Source organism: Nyctibius grandis, chromosome 32 (assembly GCF_013368605.1).
Source record: "Nyctibius grandis isolate bNycGra1 chromosome 32, bNycGra1.pri, whole genome shotgun sequence".
Classification (NCBI taxonomy): domain Eukaryota; kingdom Metazoa; phylum Chordata; class Aves; order Nyctibiiformes; family Nyctibiidae; genus Nyctibius; species Nyctibius grandis.
Genome location: NC_090689.1, coordinates 5,236,887 through 5,254,720, shown reverse-complemented (window position 1 = coordinate 5,254,720; position 17,834 = coordinate 5,236,887). Strand labels below are relative to the sequence as shown.

At 64.2% G+C, this 17,834-nt stretch overlaps 1 protein-coding gene across 17 annotated transcripts in view; it reads right to left on the bottom strand.

The window, feature by feature from the left end:
* Positions 1 to 1,608: 1,608 nt before the first annotated feature.
* Positions 1,609 to 17,834, bottom strand: part of KIF1A (kinesin family member 1A) — a 34,366-nt gene continuing 18,140 nt past the window's right edge. For 4 of the 17 annotated variants that reach the window (XM_068421249.1, XM_068421254.1, XM_068421252.1 and 1 more), the window contains 23 exons: positions 14,014 to 14,132; positions 13,846 to 13,931; positions 13,399 to 13,537; positions 13,115 to 13,283; positions 12,668 to 12,758; positions 12,419 to 12,537; positions 12,183 to 12,238; positions 11,734 to 11,842; positions 11,553 to 11,619; positions 11,377 to 11,461; positions 10,942 to 11,047; positions 9,015 to 9,041; positions 5,291 to 5,405; positions 4,617 to 4,750; positions 4,408 to 4,469; positions 4,158 to 4,303; positions 3,672 to 3,884; positions 3,436 to 3,513; positions 3,029 to 3,153; positions 2,740 to 2,886; positions 2,431 to 2,623; positions 2,237 to 2,355; positions 1,609 to 1,651 (listed from right to left, as the gene is read on the bottom strand). In XM_068421249.1, coding sequence (XP_068277350.1) covers positions 1,609 to 1,651; positions 2,237 to 2,355; positions 2,431 to 2,623; positions 2,740 to 2,886; positions 3,029 to 3,153; positions 3,436 to 3,513; positions 3,672 to 3,884; positions 4,158 to 4,303; positions 4,408 to 4,469; positions 4,617 to 4,750; positions 5,291 to 5,405; positions 9,015 to 9,041; positions 10,942 to 11,047; positions 11,377 to 11,461; positions 11,553 to 11,619; positions 11,734 to 11,842; positions 12,183 to 12,238; positions 12,419 to 12,537; positions 12,668 to 12,758; positions 13,115 to 13,283; positions 13,399 to 13,537; positions 13,846 to 13,931; positions 14,014 to 14,132 — 2,548 coding nt within the window. Of the gene's footprint in view, positions 1,652 to 2,236; positions 2,356 to 2,430; positions 2,624 to 2,739; positions 2,887 to 3,028; positions 3,154 to 3,435; positions 3,514 to 3,671; positions 3,885 to 4,157; positions 4,304 to 4,407; positions 4,470 to 4,616; positions 4,751 to 5,290; positions 5,406 to 6,806; positions 6,831 to 9,014; positions 9,042 to 10,941; positions 11,048 to 11,376; positions 11,462 to 11,552; positions 11,620 to 11,733; positions 11,843 to 12,182; positions 12,239 to 12,418; positions 12,538 to 12,667; positions 12,759 to 13,114; positions 13,284 to 13,398; positions 13,538 to 13,845; positions 13,932 to 14,013; positions 14,133 to 17,497; positions 17,762 to 17,834 lie in introns of all 17 variants that reach the window. The other 13 variants (XM_068421251.1, XM_068421257.1, XM_068421253.1 and 10 more) reach the window with 6 other exon arrangements.

Genomic DNA, 17,834 nt, shown 5'->3' with positions numbered 1-17,834 from the left:
GCGAAGCTGGGGGGGTGCCTAGGAGATGCACGGAGGAAGATGCTCGCCTTCCCGCCCGGAGCTGTGCCGGCCGCTTGGGAAGCCCCGAATGAAAGCATCCCCCCATGGGTGAGAGAAGGGGGAAGGAGGAGAGGGAGAGCTGCTGCTGGGGGAGGTGGGAAGCGGTGACGGTGGAGGAGATCTTTTCGGTGAAGCCCCGTCTGCTGCGGGAAGCCCCCTGGATTAACGTGCTGACAGAGGCAGGGTGGGAAGGAGGTGAGCGCTCACTTCTGCAGCAGGGAAAGAGCAGTGAGAAAACGCCAGCTACAACAGTAAAAAGAAACCCCATCCCCACCCCGACACCCCCACACCGGCCTCTCCCCTGCCCCTCAACCTGCTTCGAGCCTGTCGTCCTGCTGGGAGGAGAAGGGACGTGGCAGCCCTTTCGGGAAAGGGCAACAAGGATCCCGTACATTGGGATGGTCATTCCTCGCCCCGGCTCCTGGGGAACTTTCCCATTCAGCTTTGGAAGCAGCCACCTGAACCTCCACACCCCACAGGGACGGGACCCTCGGCATCCTGCCCTAAGAGGGGGGGCAATCCCTTCGGAGCAGCCCCCTGGGGCTCCCAGGCTGGGACAGTGGAGGTGGCCTGTGTGCTTTTGGTTGGGGGGGACAGCCCCGCACGAGGTGACAGGCAGAGCCGTCCCCAGAGCCCTCCTTTGTCCTCCAGCAGGACCAAGCTCTGAAGTGAGGTGACCCATCCGTGTGGACGTGGGTGCCGTGGCCGCCACGGCCACCCGAGACAGCAGGCTCCCGCCTTCCAGAGGTAGATGGGGCAGGTAGGAATTGCCTCCTTTGGGAAGACATGGCGGGCTGTCCAGCCACCGCTCAGGGGAGAAGTAGTTTAAGCTGCAGGGTTGGGGGCAAAGCAGAGGGTTGGGGAAGGGTGGGGAGCGAGGGCGAGAACGCCGCCGACACCGGGCGCATGCCAGCAATGCCCCGGGGAAGGCATCTCCGGGACCCCGGCCCACCGCCAAGGCTCTCCCCTGCCCGGGGGAGGCGTTGTCCAGGGGCCAGGACCCAATTTACGGGATTTTTGTGACAGAAATAAATACTTTATAAATATCATCTTAAACTACTGACACCTGATCTTACCCTGCCGTCTCTCGCAGAAACACCAATAAACCAGGAAATCCCCTAAACTACCACGTTCCCTTCATGTGGAGGCAATTCCTCCCGCTCTACCACCTCCGAGCTTTACCGTACTCCCACCTCCGTAGATCAAAGATCAGCTTTTAGCCAAAGCCGCCCTTCTTGCTCCCTCCCCTCCAACAGGGACCTTTCTGGAGCATTACAGATGGTGTGACATGAAGGTCACCCATGGGGGGACAGGCAGAAGATGGCACGCGCATGAGAAATCCTGCCCAGGCGGGTCCAGGCTTTTGCAGCTACGAACGGAAGGGAGTTTCCCCCATGAAGGTGTGAATCGAGACAAATCCTTCCATGGAGCAGAGAGCTGGGGCAGCAGATGGTGTGAGAGATCAGACGTTAACATGGGGAGTCTTGAGACAGAATCAGCTATCTTGATCCTGTTGGCAGACGGATGAGGTGGAGGGTGTTTTTCAGGTTAGATTCTCATCTGGGCTGTTCTCCTTCTGGACAGCTTGGATCTGGTTTGGAAAACAAGGGACAAAAGATGTCAAGAGATATGGACAAGGAGAGCTGTGGTCTCCCTGGTTCCAGGCTGGTGCTTGAAGCCAGCCAGAGCTGGAGGGACATGGGATTAATGTCTCTTTAGCCAGAGAACACAAGTTTCTGTGCCTTTACTCCTATTCCCCTAGTCCTGCCACTTGAGATGCTCTCAAGAACTTTGTGAGATCATCTCAAGAACTTTGTGAGATGCTCTCAAGAACTTCATGAGATGCTCTCAAGAACAGCAGAGGGCCAGTGTCCCTGCTGCCAGGCATGGATGTTGCTTTGAAGTCAGCACAACGCCTCTGTACCAGCCAGGATCTGGCCCTAGATTGAAGCATTTAAGTGGGGAGGAGCTGAAATCAAGATTAACGCGGTCCAAGTTTTGCTGGCTGAGAGGCTGTCCAGGCACAGCTCTGCACAGGAGGTGCTCCCCCATGCCTGGCTGAGGGGGCTGCAGCAGGGAGAGCGCTGGGAGCAGGGCAGGGAGCACGGTCAGCTGCCCGCAGACCCCCCCACCGACGGCTTCCCTGCACCCCTCTTCCCCCAGCTGCCCCTGGTACCTTATGGACCCAGCCAGGAGGGGGTTGAAGGCGTAGAGCCAGTCGTGCATGTCCTTGTCACTGCTCGCCTGCAGCAGGATGCCCCGGTGCTCCGTGCACACCGCAAACGTGTTCGGGGTCTGCCGGGGGAGAGCCGGGGCTGAGTCCCTCACCCGAGGGGGTGTGCAGAGCGGGGCTGGCTCCTGGCGTCCTACCTTGAGCATAGCCTGCTGGTCCTCACTGTACTCCACCTGCGCCTTGGAGAGGTTCAGTATGGCCCTCTCGACCGCGTCCTTGTCCGAGTTGTAGATGTAGACGTATGGGCGCCGGACCACCACGAAGCGCTTCACCCACCCGTTGGTGTGGGGCTCCAGGAAGTGCAAGTAACCCTTTTTGGAGACGATGGGGCTGCAGGAGGGACCAAGGTCAGCGTGGGACACGGACCGTGAGGAGGTGGCAATGGTAGGGCATGGTCCCCCCAGCCCCAAGGTGCTCCCCTTGCTGTCTGCCCCAGCTGCTCCTACCTGACCCGGATCTCCTGGATGTCGGGCACCAGCAAACGCTGGGGCTCCTTCTCCTCCTCAGGGCGGCGGGCTGGGGACTTCTTCTGCTCTCCTTCTACTGCAGGCTCCAGGTCGGGGCTCTCCGCCCTGGAGGAGACCTGGGGGGGTCTGGGGAGGGAGGAGAGGCCAGGGTGTAGGAAGAGCGATGGCTGGGGAACACCCATCGACCAGGACCGCGTCCCAGTGGTACAACTACCCTGCTCGGGGGACGCTGGAGCGTCACCCAAACCTCCCACAGCCACCTTCTTACCTGACCTCCATGGCATTGTAGTGTCCTTCCAGCAGCGATGGGCAGGTCGAGGAGGGGGTGAGAGTGGTGACCCCGAGAGCTGGCATGGAGGGGTCTCTCATCAGGGTCACAGACATTTCGGAGAGCTGTGGAGGAGCGGAGGTGTGGACTCGAGTCTCTGCCCGAAGCCAGGCACAGGCAAAGAACCAGGTGCCTGCTCATACTGGGAGCGGCAAGACCTCCGGCCGGTGCGGTCCTCTCCTGGCACAGTCCCGAGAGCCACCAGCTCCGGGAACACCAAGGTGAGCGGAGGGAGCAGGGACCACTCGTGCCATGGTGCCCACCTGGCCCCCGCCCAGCCGGGCCACCCCCAGCCACACACCCCCCCGGCCGCCCCAGCCCCGCGGAGCCTGCGGCAGCGGCAGTACCTTGCTCTCGCTGGCGCTAATGCAGACGTGACTGTGGCTGTACTCCCTGTTGAAGGTGTGCGTGAGCAGGCGCAAGCACTGCAGAGAGGAGGAGGACGGTGGGGCAGGAGGCACCTTCCTCCATACCCCTCTTCCCGGCTCCCTTTGGGCTTCCTCCTGCCACAACCCCCCGCCCCCACCATGGGAGCCCCTTCCCGGCCTCACCCCCGCGAGCTGGGGATGCTGCAGGATGGTACCTTCACAGCCAGCTCCTTCTGCCTCTCGCTGGGGGTCTCGGGGGGAGAGGTGCGGCCCTCGGGGGCCCCATCAACAGAGAGCGGGGAGGAGATGCAGGACGTGCTTCGGGACTCGGAGTCCTCGCTGGAGCAGGGGGACAGGGTGTCCAGGCCCAGGCGCTGGGTCGTCTCCAGCTTCTCGCGCAGGAGCAGGTAGTGCCTTGTCTTCTCCACCTGGGCACAGGCAACCAGGCTCAGGGGTGGCCTCTTCTCCCCACCAGCTGGGGGGACCACGCTTCCCAGGCCCCATTAACCCCATCTGCGCATTCGGGTCTGCTGGGAGCTGGCTAGCAGCGATGCGCAGGAGAGCACCGGCAGCACGGCCCTGCTCCCTCCTCCTCCTCCAGTGGGACACCCGGGGTGGGGAATCCCACCGGCACCAGCAGGGCGAGAGGGGCTGAGCTGGGAATTGCACCATCTCGGCCCGTTTCTAGCCCAGACTCTTACTTCTTGCAGGAGGCTGAGTTTCTCCAGCTCCCACTGATGGTCGAGGATGAGGCTGTCGCTGCGGGGCCGCCAGCCAGCCAGGTTCTCCTCTCCCCGCACGTAGGCTACGGAGGTGTCCAGCACGCGCCGGCGCCGTCTCTGCATGCCTGCGGGGACAGATGCGCAGCTGTGGGCACAGACACACGGCCCCGACGCCATGCCGTGCCTCCTGGCCTCACGGTGAACACCTGGGCAGAGGCGCAGCACCTACCTGGGCTGCCGGCGTCGGCGACGCGGCAGAGGCTGAGCTCATACACTCCCGTCACGCGGTTGCTGCAAGCAAAGGGAGATGAGGCGTTACCGGCTCTGCCCCAGCCCCACGTCCCAGTTATTCCACCCAGGCTGCTGGGATGCCCCAGGAGGGCTCCAGTCCCCGAGTGATGGCTCTCCTCCCCCAGAAAGGCAGGAGCATCCCGGTACCTCTCAGAAGCCCGCAGGCTGCCGCTGCCGAAAAGGTTACGGATGGAGCGGGAGGCAGGCAGCTTGGCGTCCCGGGAGTAGAAAACCATGCAGAAGTCCTTGGTGATGACAGCAGGCTGGGTGCAGTTCTCCATCTGCAGCGGGGCAGGGGGCAGGCGTCAGCGGGGCTGCGGCTTGGCAGCCCAGCGGGTCTCTCCCACCCCTCGTGCCCAGTGGTTTCCACTCACGGCGTCCTGCACGGCCCCCAAGCACCAGGTTGAATCCTGCACCCTGTTAGCGTCGGTGCCGGCTAAGGAGGGGTTCATGTTGGCTGCACCCCGGCGGTGGGGGGAAATACCAGACTTTGATGGCATTAGAATCACAGAACCACAGACTGGTTTGAGTTGGAAGGGACCTTACAGACCATCTCGTTCCAACCCCCTGCCACGGGCAGGGACACCTTCCACCAGACCAGGTTGCTCCCAGCCCCATCCAACCTGGCCTTGAACACTGCCAGGGAGGGGGCAGCCACAGCTTCTCTGGGCAACCTGGGCCAGGGTCTCACCGCCCTCACAGCAAAGAATTTCTTCCTCAGATCTCATCTCAATCTCCCCTCTTTCAGTTTAAAACCGTTCCCCCTCGTCCTGTCGCTCCATGCCCTTGTAATTAATAACAGCCCCGACTAAGGTCCTTGCCTCGATGTAGGCGGAAAGGGTGATGTAGATTTTCTCCCGGTATGGGGTGACACGGTTGAGCAGCAGCGAGTTGTGCATGGAGCTATCCCACGCCGTCTCAAACTGGTAGAAAGTCCTGCCGGAAAGAACAGCAGAGCCGGTAAAACACCCCGCGCAGGACCCTCGGCGAGCGAGCAAGGAGATGCCATCGTCCCCCGCCCCGCAGCGCTGCGGCAGGCCTGAGAGGACACACGGACATGCACGCGCGGGGTAGGGGGGACAGATGGGGACAGCCACTCCGGAGGACGCAGGCTCAAGGCAAAGGGGGACAAGGTGTGGCGGGAGGGGGACGCGGCGCCCTCGAAACGGCCAGCGGAGCGGGGTTGTGGGGAGGTGGGACCACGAGAGGAGTGGGGGCTCAGCTGGGGTGCAGGCAAGGCAGGGCAGGCTGGGAAGGCAAAGGAGGGTGCATGCCCCACCCCCGTGCTCGGAGTGGGGGGCTGCCACCCCCAGCGCGCCCGGGCCAGGTGCCCACCATCCGGCCCGGGGCACGCAGCACCTCCCGGCCCCCCGCCAGCAGCCGCTGTCACTGTTCGGGTGATGATGGCCAGAAGGGAAAGGAAGGAGGATGCCCAGCACTGGGGGGGGGCTGCTGCCAGCCCACCCCTGGGACAGCAGCCCCCCACCAGCCAGGTCCCCTTCCCCAGGGCTGCCCCTGTCTGCTAGCCCCAAGCCCCAGCCCCACCATGGGGCTGGTCCCCATTGTGCTGTGTCCCCCAGCTCTTGCTCTGCCCTCAGCGCCAGCCTCATCCATCTCCCTTGCCCCCGGGCTGCCTCGCTCCCCTCGCTTGTTTTCCAGGGCTCCCAGGCTGGGAGAAGGAGCAGGGCACACTCACCCAGTGCCTACGGGGTCCCGTGGAGGACGGCGCAGCCACCCAGAGCAAGAGCAACACCCACCCTCTTAAGGTCAAGCAATCGAGGGTGGGGGAAGCAGGAGGTGGCTCTGGTTCGAGAGCATGGGGGATCCCCATTTCACCCGCTCCTGGGCTCCCTCCCAGGCCAGCCTTGGCGTTAGGGGACACCCACACCCCAAAGCCACCCAGAGCCGCCACAGCCCTGGCTCCCGGCCGAGCATCCTCAGGAAGCCACGGCTCAGCCACATCTCAACGAGGGCGCTTTGGCACGTTGCCGAAGCAGCACCCAGGCAGCTGAGCGGCTCTTTTAACGAGAGGGAGCCGGGAGAGGGTCTCAGCCGTGACTGCCCCCGCGTTGGAAGAAGAGGGAGAACGACGCTTTCAGAAGGTGTATAAAATACCTAACCCACCCCCCCCCCCCCCCCTGCCGCCACGTGAGACAGAGCCAAGGCGAAGGATGGCTTTGCAGACACAGGTCACTTGAGAAAAGAGTGCTCCCCAGGGAGGAGGAGGAGAAGAGGAGCCTCAGGGGAGGGGGAAAAGAGCAAAAAGCGAAGGGAGGAGGCAAAGGAGAAAGAGAGAAAAGCAGGAGGGACCAGACCGAGCAGGTGCGCACGAAATACCTAGTGTCATTTCCGAACGAAATGCTATACGTGGGAGGCGACCCAAGGACAAACACACACACGTACACACACACAGAAAAATGAAAGGTCAGAAAGTATCGTCCGTACGGGCCTGGTGCGGGAGCGGGGCCGCACCCCGAACGGCAACGCTGGCCGAAGGAGCTCCTGCCTAGCTGGACCCCAAATCGGAGCCCAGGAGCTCGGCGAGGGCAGGCAGAGGTTTACCCGCTTGGGTGAAACCCCTCTGCCTCCCACCTTCCTTGTGGGAAAGCACACGAGTGCCCCCCATCCCCTTCACTCTGCCCTCGCTGCCATCCCATGGCAAAGAGCTCCCGCCCCACGCAGGTGCCTGATGCAGGGGGACCAGCTGTCCCACTGCCACCCACACTGCGGGAGATGGTCTCTCGGCCTGTCCCCCTGCCCACAGGGAGAGCATCACCGTGCCAAGGGCCCCTGGGCAATGCCAGCGTGAGCCCACGTGCTGCTGCGGCGAGGGGCTGGACCCCGGGGGGCACAGGGTACCGCTGGAGGGACAGCTCTGCCCTCAGGCATCTCTGAGCAGGACCAGCTTCTAGCTGCTGTAGGGGTGACAACCTCTCAGGCACAAAGCTATGGAGCCCACCAGAACTCAGAAGACCCCATCCCCTGTCTCCCAGACGCAGCCCCCTCTTCTTCTGCTGTGGGGTACGGTGGCAGGACACCCCCTCCTCTGGGGCCCTGCAATGCTCCCAGGCAGAGGCGGGCAGCAGCATCTGGGTCCAGCAGCTCTCGCTCACCCTGCGGTCCCAGCTGAACCCCCCCTGTCCCCAGACAGCCACTCCCCCCCAGTACACCGGTGTATGACAGTCCATGCCGTGTAGGGGTGTGCACACCCACCGTCACGCCTGCGTACAGACGCACGCCGCCCATATCATAGAACCACAGACTGGTTTGGGTTGGGAGGGACCTTATAGACCATCTAGTTCCAACCCCCTGCCACGGGCAGGGACACCTTCCACCAGACCAGGGTGCTCCAAGCCCCATCCAACCTGGCCTTGAACACTGCCAGGGAGGGGGCAGCCACAGCTTCTCTGGGCAACCTGGGCCAGGGTCTCACCACCCTCACAGCAAAGAATTTCTTCCTCAGATCTCATCTCAATCTCCCCTCTTTCAGTTTAAAACCGTTCCCCCTCGTCCTGTCACTCCATGCCCTTGTCAAAAGCCCCTCTCCAGCTTTCCTGTAGGCCCTTCAGGCACTGGAAGGTGCTAGAAGGTCTCCCCGGAGCCTTCTCTTCTCCAGGCTGAACAGCCCCAGCTCTCTCAGCCTGTCTCCAGAGCAGAGGGGCTCCAGCCCTCTGGGCATCTCCGTGGCCTCCTCTGGACTCGCTCCAACAGCTCCGTGTCCTTCTTCTGTTGGGCCCCAGAGCTGGACGCAGCACTGCAGGGGGGGTCTCCCGAGAGCAGAGGGGCAGAATCCCCTCCCTCGCCCTGCTGGCCACGCTGCTGGGGATGCAGCCCAGGACACGGGTGGCTTTCTGGGCTGCCAGCGCACGTTGCCGGCTCATGGTGAGCTTCTCATCACCCATCACCCCCAAGTCCTTCTCCTCAGGGCTGCTCTCAGTCCATTCTCTGCCCAGCCTGGATTTGTGCTTGGGATCGCCCTGACCCACGCGCAGGACCTTGCCCTTGGCATATGCCGCACCTACACCCGTGGGACCACCGTGCATGGGGCAGGCAGCCGCTGCACGTGCCGCCTCACCGCCTGGCAGTGCTGCCATCATCACCAGGTGCCCAGGTGAGGGTCAGAGGTGCCCCGAAGCCCCCCCGCCATGGTCCACGCCAGCCCTGTGGCTACTCCAAGCGATGCTGGGGGCCAGGGCGGGAGGCGACGGGGGAGGCGGCCCGCTGGGCGCTGGGTGCCAGAGGGATGGGAGAGCAGCGAAGTCAAGAAGCAAGAAGAAAACCCCAATCAGGCGACGGGGATGCAGGCACGAGGAGGAGCAGCAGCCAGCGAGAGCGCGGCCCAAACGAACGGCAAAAGGGGCTGAGTGAGCGAGAGGTGCCCGGGTGGGAGGGAGAAGGGACGGGGCGTGTGGAGGGGTGGGGGGGCTGGATGTCCAAGTGCTGCCTCCGGCAGGAGTGAGCGTGCGGAGGCGAGGGGGGAGAAAGAAAGAAGGGTGAGAGGAAGAGGGAGGGGGTGGAAAAAAAACCAATGGAAACAAATAATACCTAGGCATATCCGAATCAAGAAACTGCCTGCGAAAACACAAAACAATCACATGGTTAGTGTGGGCTCGGGTGGGCGGCAGCAGGAGAGGAGCGCGGGGGGACCCTGGGCGCTGCCCCCCGCGCCTCCTCCCTGGACGCTGGATGCGGGGATGGATGAGTGCCGGGGAGGGAGCCGTACCGCTCTCCCCGTGTCCTCCTGAGCGGCTCTGGGGGACTGGGGGGGCTGGGGGAGGGAGCCAGGGCTGCTCTGGGCGATGGAGGCTGCATGGCATGAGGCAGCGAAGCAGGGAGAGCAAGCAGCCGGGGGGGGAGGGTGAAGCGGGCCCTGAGTCTGCCCGCTGCCCTCCCTCTGCCCATCCTCGCAGGCTGCCGGGGCCGAAGCGTGCGCACCCGCATGCGGGATGGAAGCGGGGAGGGGGGGTTGCAGCGAGCACCCCTCAGCATCCTGCGGGAAGCCAGCCACCCCGTCTTCCCCCTGCCCGGCCCCGGGCAGGCTCAACAGGACGGGTACAAGACGGATGCGGCGTGCACACCGGCCCGCAGCCCCCATTCGGGGCTGGCCCTGAGGCACAGACCCTCTGAGCGTGCAGGTGAGGTGGGCTCCATGCCCCAACATCCCCCCAGCCTGAGCAGGACCTGCAGGGGGAAGGGCAGGAGCAGGAGGCACATCCCCCTTGCCAGGCTATGCTAGAGATGCTGAAGATCCTATCTGGCTGCACCCAGGACCAACCAGTCAGGTCAGGAGCTGACACACAACAGCACAGCCCCGGGAGCCCGTGGGTGCCACAGCCACCCAGCTCCCCGCAGGCCAGCAAAAACCACCGCAGCTCTGCCGGGCTGAGCCCTCCGAGCCCAGCCGTCCCCGCCTGGCCTTGCTCTGTTGTCCCCATGGCTGTGCCAGAGTCTCCTGATCCGACAGTCACATGCACACCTGACCCCGTGGTTTGGCTCTGCTGCCCGGGTACCGCATGCCTGCTGCTCCACTGCGCCCAGGAGCTGCCCCAGGAGAGCTGCAGGGTGGCACCTCCTGTCCAGACCCCCATCGTCCCCCCTGAAGACACCCTGCCTTGGGACAGACCACCTTGGGGCAGTGGTGACCCCAAAGAAAATGAGGGGAAAAGCGGTGCCCGCTCCCCACCGGGATGCTCCTACGCCGACAACTGCCACACGCACAGCCCAGAAGTGGTCCCGCGGCTCCCGGTGCTGCCAACGACCGTCCCCGTCTTGTCACGGCTGCCCGCACGCACACATTCTGGCCAGGGACCCCCCACCAGTCCCCTGAGTTTCGCCAGCAGCCCTGGTGCAGAGTAGAGCTCTGCCCTCTGCACCCACCACTCTCCTGTGTCACCCCAGGCCCCCGCCAGGGAGATCTCAGAGATAAAACACTTCCAGCCCCGCTGCTCCCACATCCCCTGCCAAACCCATGGCGGGGACACAGCCCCCTGGGACAGGCGTGAAGGGACAGGCATCCTTGAAGTCACCCATCAGCGATGGGGGATGGCTTTCCTGCATCGCCCCCGCACAGACAGGGACCGGCCACGGGCACCAAGTGGCCTTTCCAGCGAGTCTGCTGGGACAAATAGCCCTTGGTGGCAGGTCCCCTCCAGCCGCAGGGTGGGTACATCCTCCCGGCTCTCTGTGCCAGGCGGTCACAGCCACCCCCGCAGAGCAGGACCCCCACCCAAATTCCCTGTAGTGCCAAAGCCCAGCACGGAGAGGCCTTGGGGAGGAGGAGGAAGGGGGCTGGCGGCCCTGAACCCCGAGACCCTCTGCGTCTTCAGAAAAGCCCCCCCCTACGGCAGCAACAGGTCTGCAGGACCCCGCAGAGGGGCTGAGAACCCCCCCAGGGGACAGAGAGAGGCTCCCCACGTCCCCCCCCCAGCCCTCACTACAGCGGGAGAAGAACAAGAGAAGCAGCGGCACGCACCGGTCATCCTGGGAGGGGTGGATGTACCCGGAGGAGAGGATGTTCAGGGACAGGATGTTGGGGTCGATGAGAGACTCATCTGCTTCTGGGGTGTTCCGGATCCGACCTGCAAGCGCAGCACGAGGACGTTGCTCAGGTGACAGGTTGTGGCCCTGTGAGGGTCCCCACGAGGGGCAGGGGCAGCCCCCCCGTCACAGGCAGCAGCTGCCCGGCGCTCGGCCACTCAGTGCTGGAGGTCCTGGTCCAGCTCCTGGACACGGTGGCCAGGACCGAGGTGTCCTGCCCACGCGGCATCTCGGTGTCACCCGCCAGGCAGCTGCCTCTTTGCTATGGCAGGGTGGGAGGGGAGATGAGGCGTAAAGCCCCGCGTGGGAACGTGGGTGAGAAACAGCCCGAGGACCCTGTGTGCTCACAGCCCACCCAACCTCGGCTTACCCACAACCAGCTCCCGCACTTCCTTCCAGCGGATGAGGCTGCCCGTTTCGTGCACCAAGGTGACAGTGATTCTCCTCTGGATGCCCTGAGACCCGCGAGGCCAGAGAGAAGGGGCAGCGGTTAACACAGCTCCCGGCAGCAGCCAGAGCCGGGATGGTATCTCGGGGAGGCAGTACCTGGTGGAGGAGGAAGGTCCCATGGCACGGCATGCCTCCGCGGTGGTCCACGACGGCAGGGATGTAGCTGGAAGAGAGGATGGTGGCATGACACACGGCCCCATCAGCCTGCCTGGAGGTGATGGGCGAATCACCGCGCTGCCTCCCTCTCCTTCCCGCTCCCTTCTCCGGCAGGACTTACTCGCCGTTGGCCTCCAGCTCACAGATCTCGAAGAAGACCATCAGGTCATACTTGCACTGGCACGGGCCGGCGCTGGGCCGAGTCATGGTGCTCAGCTTCGTCGCAGGCACTGCGGCGGGTCGGAAAGAAAGCTTAAAGGGCGAGCTCGGTGCTGCCGTTTGGGGTGAGGCACGTGAGGGCAGGCAGGGTACGGGCAGAGCAGGCAGGGACCGCAGGGACACACGTGGAGGTGGCAGCAAGGCAGGAGGGAGTGCACAGAGGGGGACAGCCCCATCCCAGGGACCCTGTGACCACCGGCGTGCCTTCTCCCATGCCCAACACAGAGGCTCTGGCCCGCAGTACATTTTGTGGCGCCCCAGGGGTCCTAACTGGTGCCCCTGGGGAAGGGGACCCCACACCCAGCAAAGGGACCACGGGCGGGCAGAGGAGCAGGAGGCCAGGTCCCCTACCTGGTTTGGAGAGCGGCATCACACGGGGGAAGTGGCGCCGGGACGGCCTCAGCGGGCTGCAGAGAGAACCGGCTTGGTTAAAGCATTCACAGGGACCCCCAACCCCGGCCAAGCCCACCCACGCCCTGGGGCCACCCCTCCCGCCACCTGTCCCCCCCCTTTCTGTGGGTCCCCAGGAAGCCAGCTGCACCGAGTGCCCCCGTGGCACCCGTGGGGGCGGCCCTGGGTGCGCCCACCTCAGGACGTCCTTGCAGAGGGGTGGGAAGGGGTGCTGCTGGTAGTGCCCGAAGACTTCAAATACAATCGGCTGGCTCTTGATGTATTCAATGAAGGACTTGGTCACCTCCACGGCGATCTGGAAGAGAAAGAGCCGTCGATGGCACAGTTTAGCTGGGAAAGGGACGCAGCCGGCAACAGCACCGGGGCGGTGGGAGATCTCGGCAGCTGCGGGGGTGAGGAGGTGTGGGCAGGGGAGGGGTACGCACGTTTTGGACGTGATAGAAGCCCAGCGGTGGCCCCCGTCCCGTGTTCTTCAAGGGCTCTGTCGAAAAGGCCTCGTCGTGGCGATGGATGAAGCTGCGGAGGGAAGGAAGGTGGCTGGGGGGCTGTGGGACGGGGATGTGCCGGAGCAGGGACAGGAGAGAGGGCAGGGAGCAGCAGAAGAGCCTGCTCCCCCCAGGGCTGCCGCCCGCCCCCTGGGCTGGCAGGGGACCCCTCCTAAGCCAACGGGAGCCTCTCCCTGCCTTTCACCAGCAACCGAGCAAGGTGCCAGACAAGCGCATGGGCTCATCCCGCAGCCCTTGGTTTTGCCTCCTTGTCCTCAGGGCTCAGTGGTGGGGTGGGCTGGGGCTCCCCGACGTTCACCGCCAGCCCCGAGGCGATGGCCAGAGCTAGGTGGGAGATGGGTGGCTGGGGGGGCACTGGGGGCTCACTTGAACTGGCAGAAGATGTCTGCGTATTCCGCAGAGATGCTGGAGGCTTGCAGGACCGTCACGCGGAAAGTGAAGATGCTGCCCAGCTTCAGGTGGTCCAGAGCCGTCTCCAGCGGCCCGTCTGGTGAAGGCTTCTCTGGGCTGTCCAGGAGAAGGTCCTCTGGGGTCACTGCGGGGAGGAGAGGGTCCTCAGCAAGACAGAGTGGTCACTCTTGGGAGGGCGCAGGAGGCTGGGTGCTGGGGCCGGGGGACTGCTCCCCAACCGCTCGTCAGCACCCCCTCACCTGCGCAGGTGTTGTTGTTGACTTCGTCGGCGGAGGGACCCACGTCGCTGACCTGTCCCTGGCCTTCGACGATGCGCAGCTCCTCCTGGGAGGTCCCCGAGCGAGACATCCCCACAGCCGGGCATGACTCCGACTGGAACTGCGCCAGGAGCGGGGCTCAGGGATGCCGGTGGTCCCTGAGCCGGTCCTGCTTGCACTGCCACCACCGCCCCGAGCACCAGGGCACCTCCAGCTCTCCCTTCCCACCCCACCGCAGCCACCCCTGGAACACGGGCAAGAGCGGGGTGCACCGGAGGGTTGGGGGCTGTCGGATGGACCAGGAGCACGGTCCCTTCAGCGTGGTGCCTGCACCTCTGGGAGCCTGGTGGTCCCCATGGGGGAGCATCACCATGGCAGGCAGGGATCTGCGGTCCCCGGGCACCCACCAAGAGCTGGCCGCCACCGTACCTTCTCGAAGTGCTGGTCGTCGAAGGATATCTTAGCCGTCCCCGACTGCCGCACGCCAGAGCCGTAGTCCGGGGCTTCCTCATCCGCTGGAGGAGGGATGGCGTGAGCCGGTGTGGGGGGCACGGGGGATGCGACGGGCACATTTTGGGGAGGGGGTCACCCTCCTACCTGAGATGGCCTGGACGGCCACGCGCAGGAAGCCCTTCACCTCGCCCTTCTCGTTGACAATGGCCACGCGGTGGACCAGGGGCACGGGGTAGAGGAGGTTGCTCAGGTAGACGAAGGCCCTGCCGGAGACGGGGAGGGGGGGGGAGACACACACACAACACGGGGTGGGGGGAGAGCGGTCACTGCTCCCACCCGCCGGTCCCCAGGCGCGGGTGGCGCGGCTGGCAGCGGCCGCCGGGATCCCAGGTCACCGCTCACGGCACGACCGCGGCGCTGCAAAGCAAAACTAAAGAGAAGGCAGCCAGGGCCAGGCGAGAGGGGCAGGGAGCGGGCAGCGGGCGGGCGGGCGGCGCGGGCAGCCCCGCGGAGCAGACCGGGCGGGCATACCTCTCCGCTGTCACCTCCGTGGCGGGCGGGGAGGGGAGCGGGAGGCTGCGCTGGTGCCACCGTGAAGCTGGGAGGGCAGAGGACCTTCTCTGCGGCGGAGAGGCGGAGGACTAGGGCAGGAGGTGCCGCAAGGCGGCTTGGGGGCAGCTGCAGAGTCACCATGGTGGGGGACAGGGGCAAGGTGGGGGGGGAAGGGAGGGTGACAGGGAGGTAGAGGCCGGCGGGAGTGAAGGAGGGGAGAGGAGGAGGTCCTGGCTGGAGGCCAGAAGCCTCCAGAGATGAACCTGCTGGAGAGGGTGCTGGCCCTGGCTCTGCCCGCGGTGCCGCTGGTGGCTGCAGGTGGCCTCTGCCCGCGGCATGGCTGGCAGCATGGGCGGGGGGCGTGCCCTCACCCCATCCCTTCCACACGTGGCTTCGGGGTCCCAGGACACCTGCCAGCGCATCGCAGGGACGGCATAGCCGGCTTCTCCCTGCAGGCGAGGAAGGAGCTGCCCGCTCCCCGTGCGGCAGCTCTGAGCCTCCCCGCTGTCCTCCGCAGCGTCCAGGTCACCGACGCCGCCACGGCACGGTGCCACGCTGGGGTTCAGTGTGATGGCCACACCACATCTCTGCCGGCACATCCCTCCAGGCCGCAGCTCCCTGTTCCTCAAGCATTTTGCCTCCTCTTGCTGCCTTCCTCCACCTCGCTGCCGACCAGCTTGCCATCCGACGGTCCTCTGGCCCTCTGGCGATGGCGGCATGCCGTGCCCTCCACGGTGACGTGTCACCTCCGCAGCCTTTGCACCAAGCTCCCCACCAAGAGGTGCGAACTACCTGTGCCTGCGTGGCAGCACCGCTCCCGGCAAGAGGGGGTGCAGGGTGCCCGGCACACCTCCCTGGGGCACCCACCGACGTCTTGACGCAGCGTCTTCGGTTGTTGTGGGGCAGAATGGTGCTGGGGCCGGCCAGGACACCTCTGCTTCGGGAGGCTCCAGTGAGGGTTGCATCTCCAGGCAGCGGGCAGCGCTTCTCACGACGTCCCAACCTTGCAGGCATCTTTGGAGACATCCAATGACACGTGAAAGTGCCCGGGGGCCTCTTCCAGGAGGCCTCAGCCCCACATTTGCAGCCTGAGCCGCAAAGTCCAGAGGTTCCCCCTGCTCTGGTGACTCCCGTTGACCTCCAACCACTGCTTGAGGCTTTTTCTACCCAAAGCATCTCCAAGGACCCATGTTGTGGAAGCAAAGGTGACGCCCCATCACCGTCTCCTGCCAGGCCCTCTCACCCCGGCTCTTCTCGGAAGCCACCGAGGACAAGTGGCTGGACCATGCCAGGGCTTCCCAGCAGGACCATGCGCCCAGGGCAGAGCCCTGCGGCCACGGGGAGGTCACGAAAGCGCGGGGATCTGGGTGCGCCCGCCCGCCCGGAATTGCAGGGCAGCTGGTGGGGAAGCCAAGGGGGTGGAGAGGGGAGGAAAGCGGGGGCAGGCGGGGAGGAGGGGGACAAGTGTGTCACTAGAGGAAGGAGGGCAGGGACACTAACCACAAGATTGGTGAGGTGCAAAGATGGCATGCTCAGACCAAAGAAAAGCCTTTCCAAAGGAAGACGAAAGTGAAATAACCCCAATTTTTGCTAAAGCTTTGGAGAGAAAGAGCCAGCAGCTAAAAAAAAAACCCAAAAAACTAAAGGGAAAAAAAAAAACCTAAAAGGAAAAAAAAGAAAGGGAAAAAAAAAAATCAAAGACAAGGATCCAATCATAAACCAATCCAAGCACACTTCACAAGAAATGTGGCCGGCGGAGCTGCTGCGTGGGGAGCCAAACCCAGGGCAGACTCAAAAGAAGTCAGAAGGCGCCGAGCTCTGGGGAACGTGCCCCCGGGGCCGCTGCCGCAGGGCCTTGTTTGGTGTTTTGAGGTGCCCCCGAGAGTTTGGGGATTTTTTGATGGGTTTGTTTTTTGTTTTTTTTTTTAATAAGGAAAAAAGGAAAAAAGTAAAAAAAAAAAAAAAGGGGGGAAGAACCCAGCTCTTTCGGTCTGAGGCTGCAGGACTCTCACCCACCTCCGCCCTCTCTGCCTGTGCTGGTCCCCTCCCTCCCCGCCCCGCTGCCCACACCCTGCCTTGCAGGGATAAGCCCGGCTTTGGCACCCTGAGGATGAGGAGCTCCAGCTCTACCCCAGTCGGGGCAGCCCCAGCAAGAAGAGGTTCACCATCATGACCCCTCCGGCTCCTGCCTGGGGCAGAGGCTCCAGGACCAGCCCTGGGCACACATCCCCTTGGGAACACCCCGGGGCAGAGCTGGTGGCACCACATCCCATCTTGGGGACGGGCAGATTGCGACCAGGTTTGGCGCAACAGACGGTTTTGCAGCGGCTGGTGGGTTTCTCCACGCCAAGACTGATGGAGCCCAAAGGGCTCATGACCAACAGGCAGGAGAAATCTTGTCCTTGGCCAGAGCTGAGGACGGAGCCTGCACCTGGGTCCCCATGACCTCCCTGACCATCTCCTGTGCCACGCTGGCAGGGATGGCCCCAAGCCTGGCATCGGGCAGGGCGGCAAGAGGAAATGCCGCTTCTCGCAGAGCCCTCCTCTCCCTCCTGCGCTCGGCTCTCCCCTCGGTATCATCCCCCCGGCCACCTGGGGACATCCAAGCCTCCGTGTCTGGAGCCTCACGCTTGTGGCTGCAGCCAAGACGGCTAACCGGTGCCAGAGGCACGCGTGGCTCCAAAGCGCCTGCGTGTCCCCAGACAGCGGCGGCACCCCGAGCCGGGCAGGAGGTGGCCCTCCCTGGGACAGAAACACCCAGGACCAAGAACCCCGTGCAGCTCCCCCAGCTCCTTTGGTGCTGGAGACACAGCAGAGCTCCCCTTCTCGGGGGCCACCCCAAAGAGGCACCAGCCTCAAGGGCCTTCCCCCGCTATCCCCTGCCACTGCTGTGCTCGTCACAGCCCTACCTCGGCGGGCACCTCGCCGCCCCGCCAGGCGCCCCGGGCTCGGCAGCGATCCTGGCCACCCCCTGCACCTCCGGGACACCCCAGAGGTGGGAGTCGTGTCCGAAAGCAGTTCCCTCATGCGAAAGAGCTAGTTCCTTCCCGGCATGCTCTCCTAAAACCTCACCAACCTTCCTACTAAACTGAACAGGGGGGAGCGGTCGTAAAACGGATCCCGGCCATCACACAGCGGGCACTCCGGAAAGATGTCTTCCTCCAGGTCCTCCGCCTCCTCCTCCTCCTCCTCCTCCTCCTGCCCCTGGTGCTGCTCGTCAGCAGGCTCGGTGATGTCGGAGTCGGGGTTCGAGAAGGTAGGGGAGGGGGTGAGATCAGCCATGCGCTCGCTCATGCATGTGTTGAAAAGAGGAGAGCTGTTGCAGCCAGAGATATCTGAACTAAGGTTAGTACAACAAGATAGAAGACAGGTTAACACCAGCTGTTCCAAACAGAGGGAGCAAGAACAGGAAT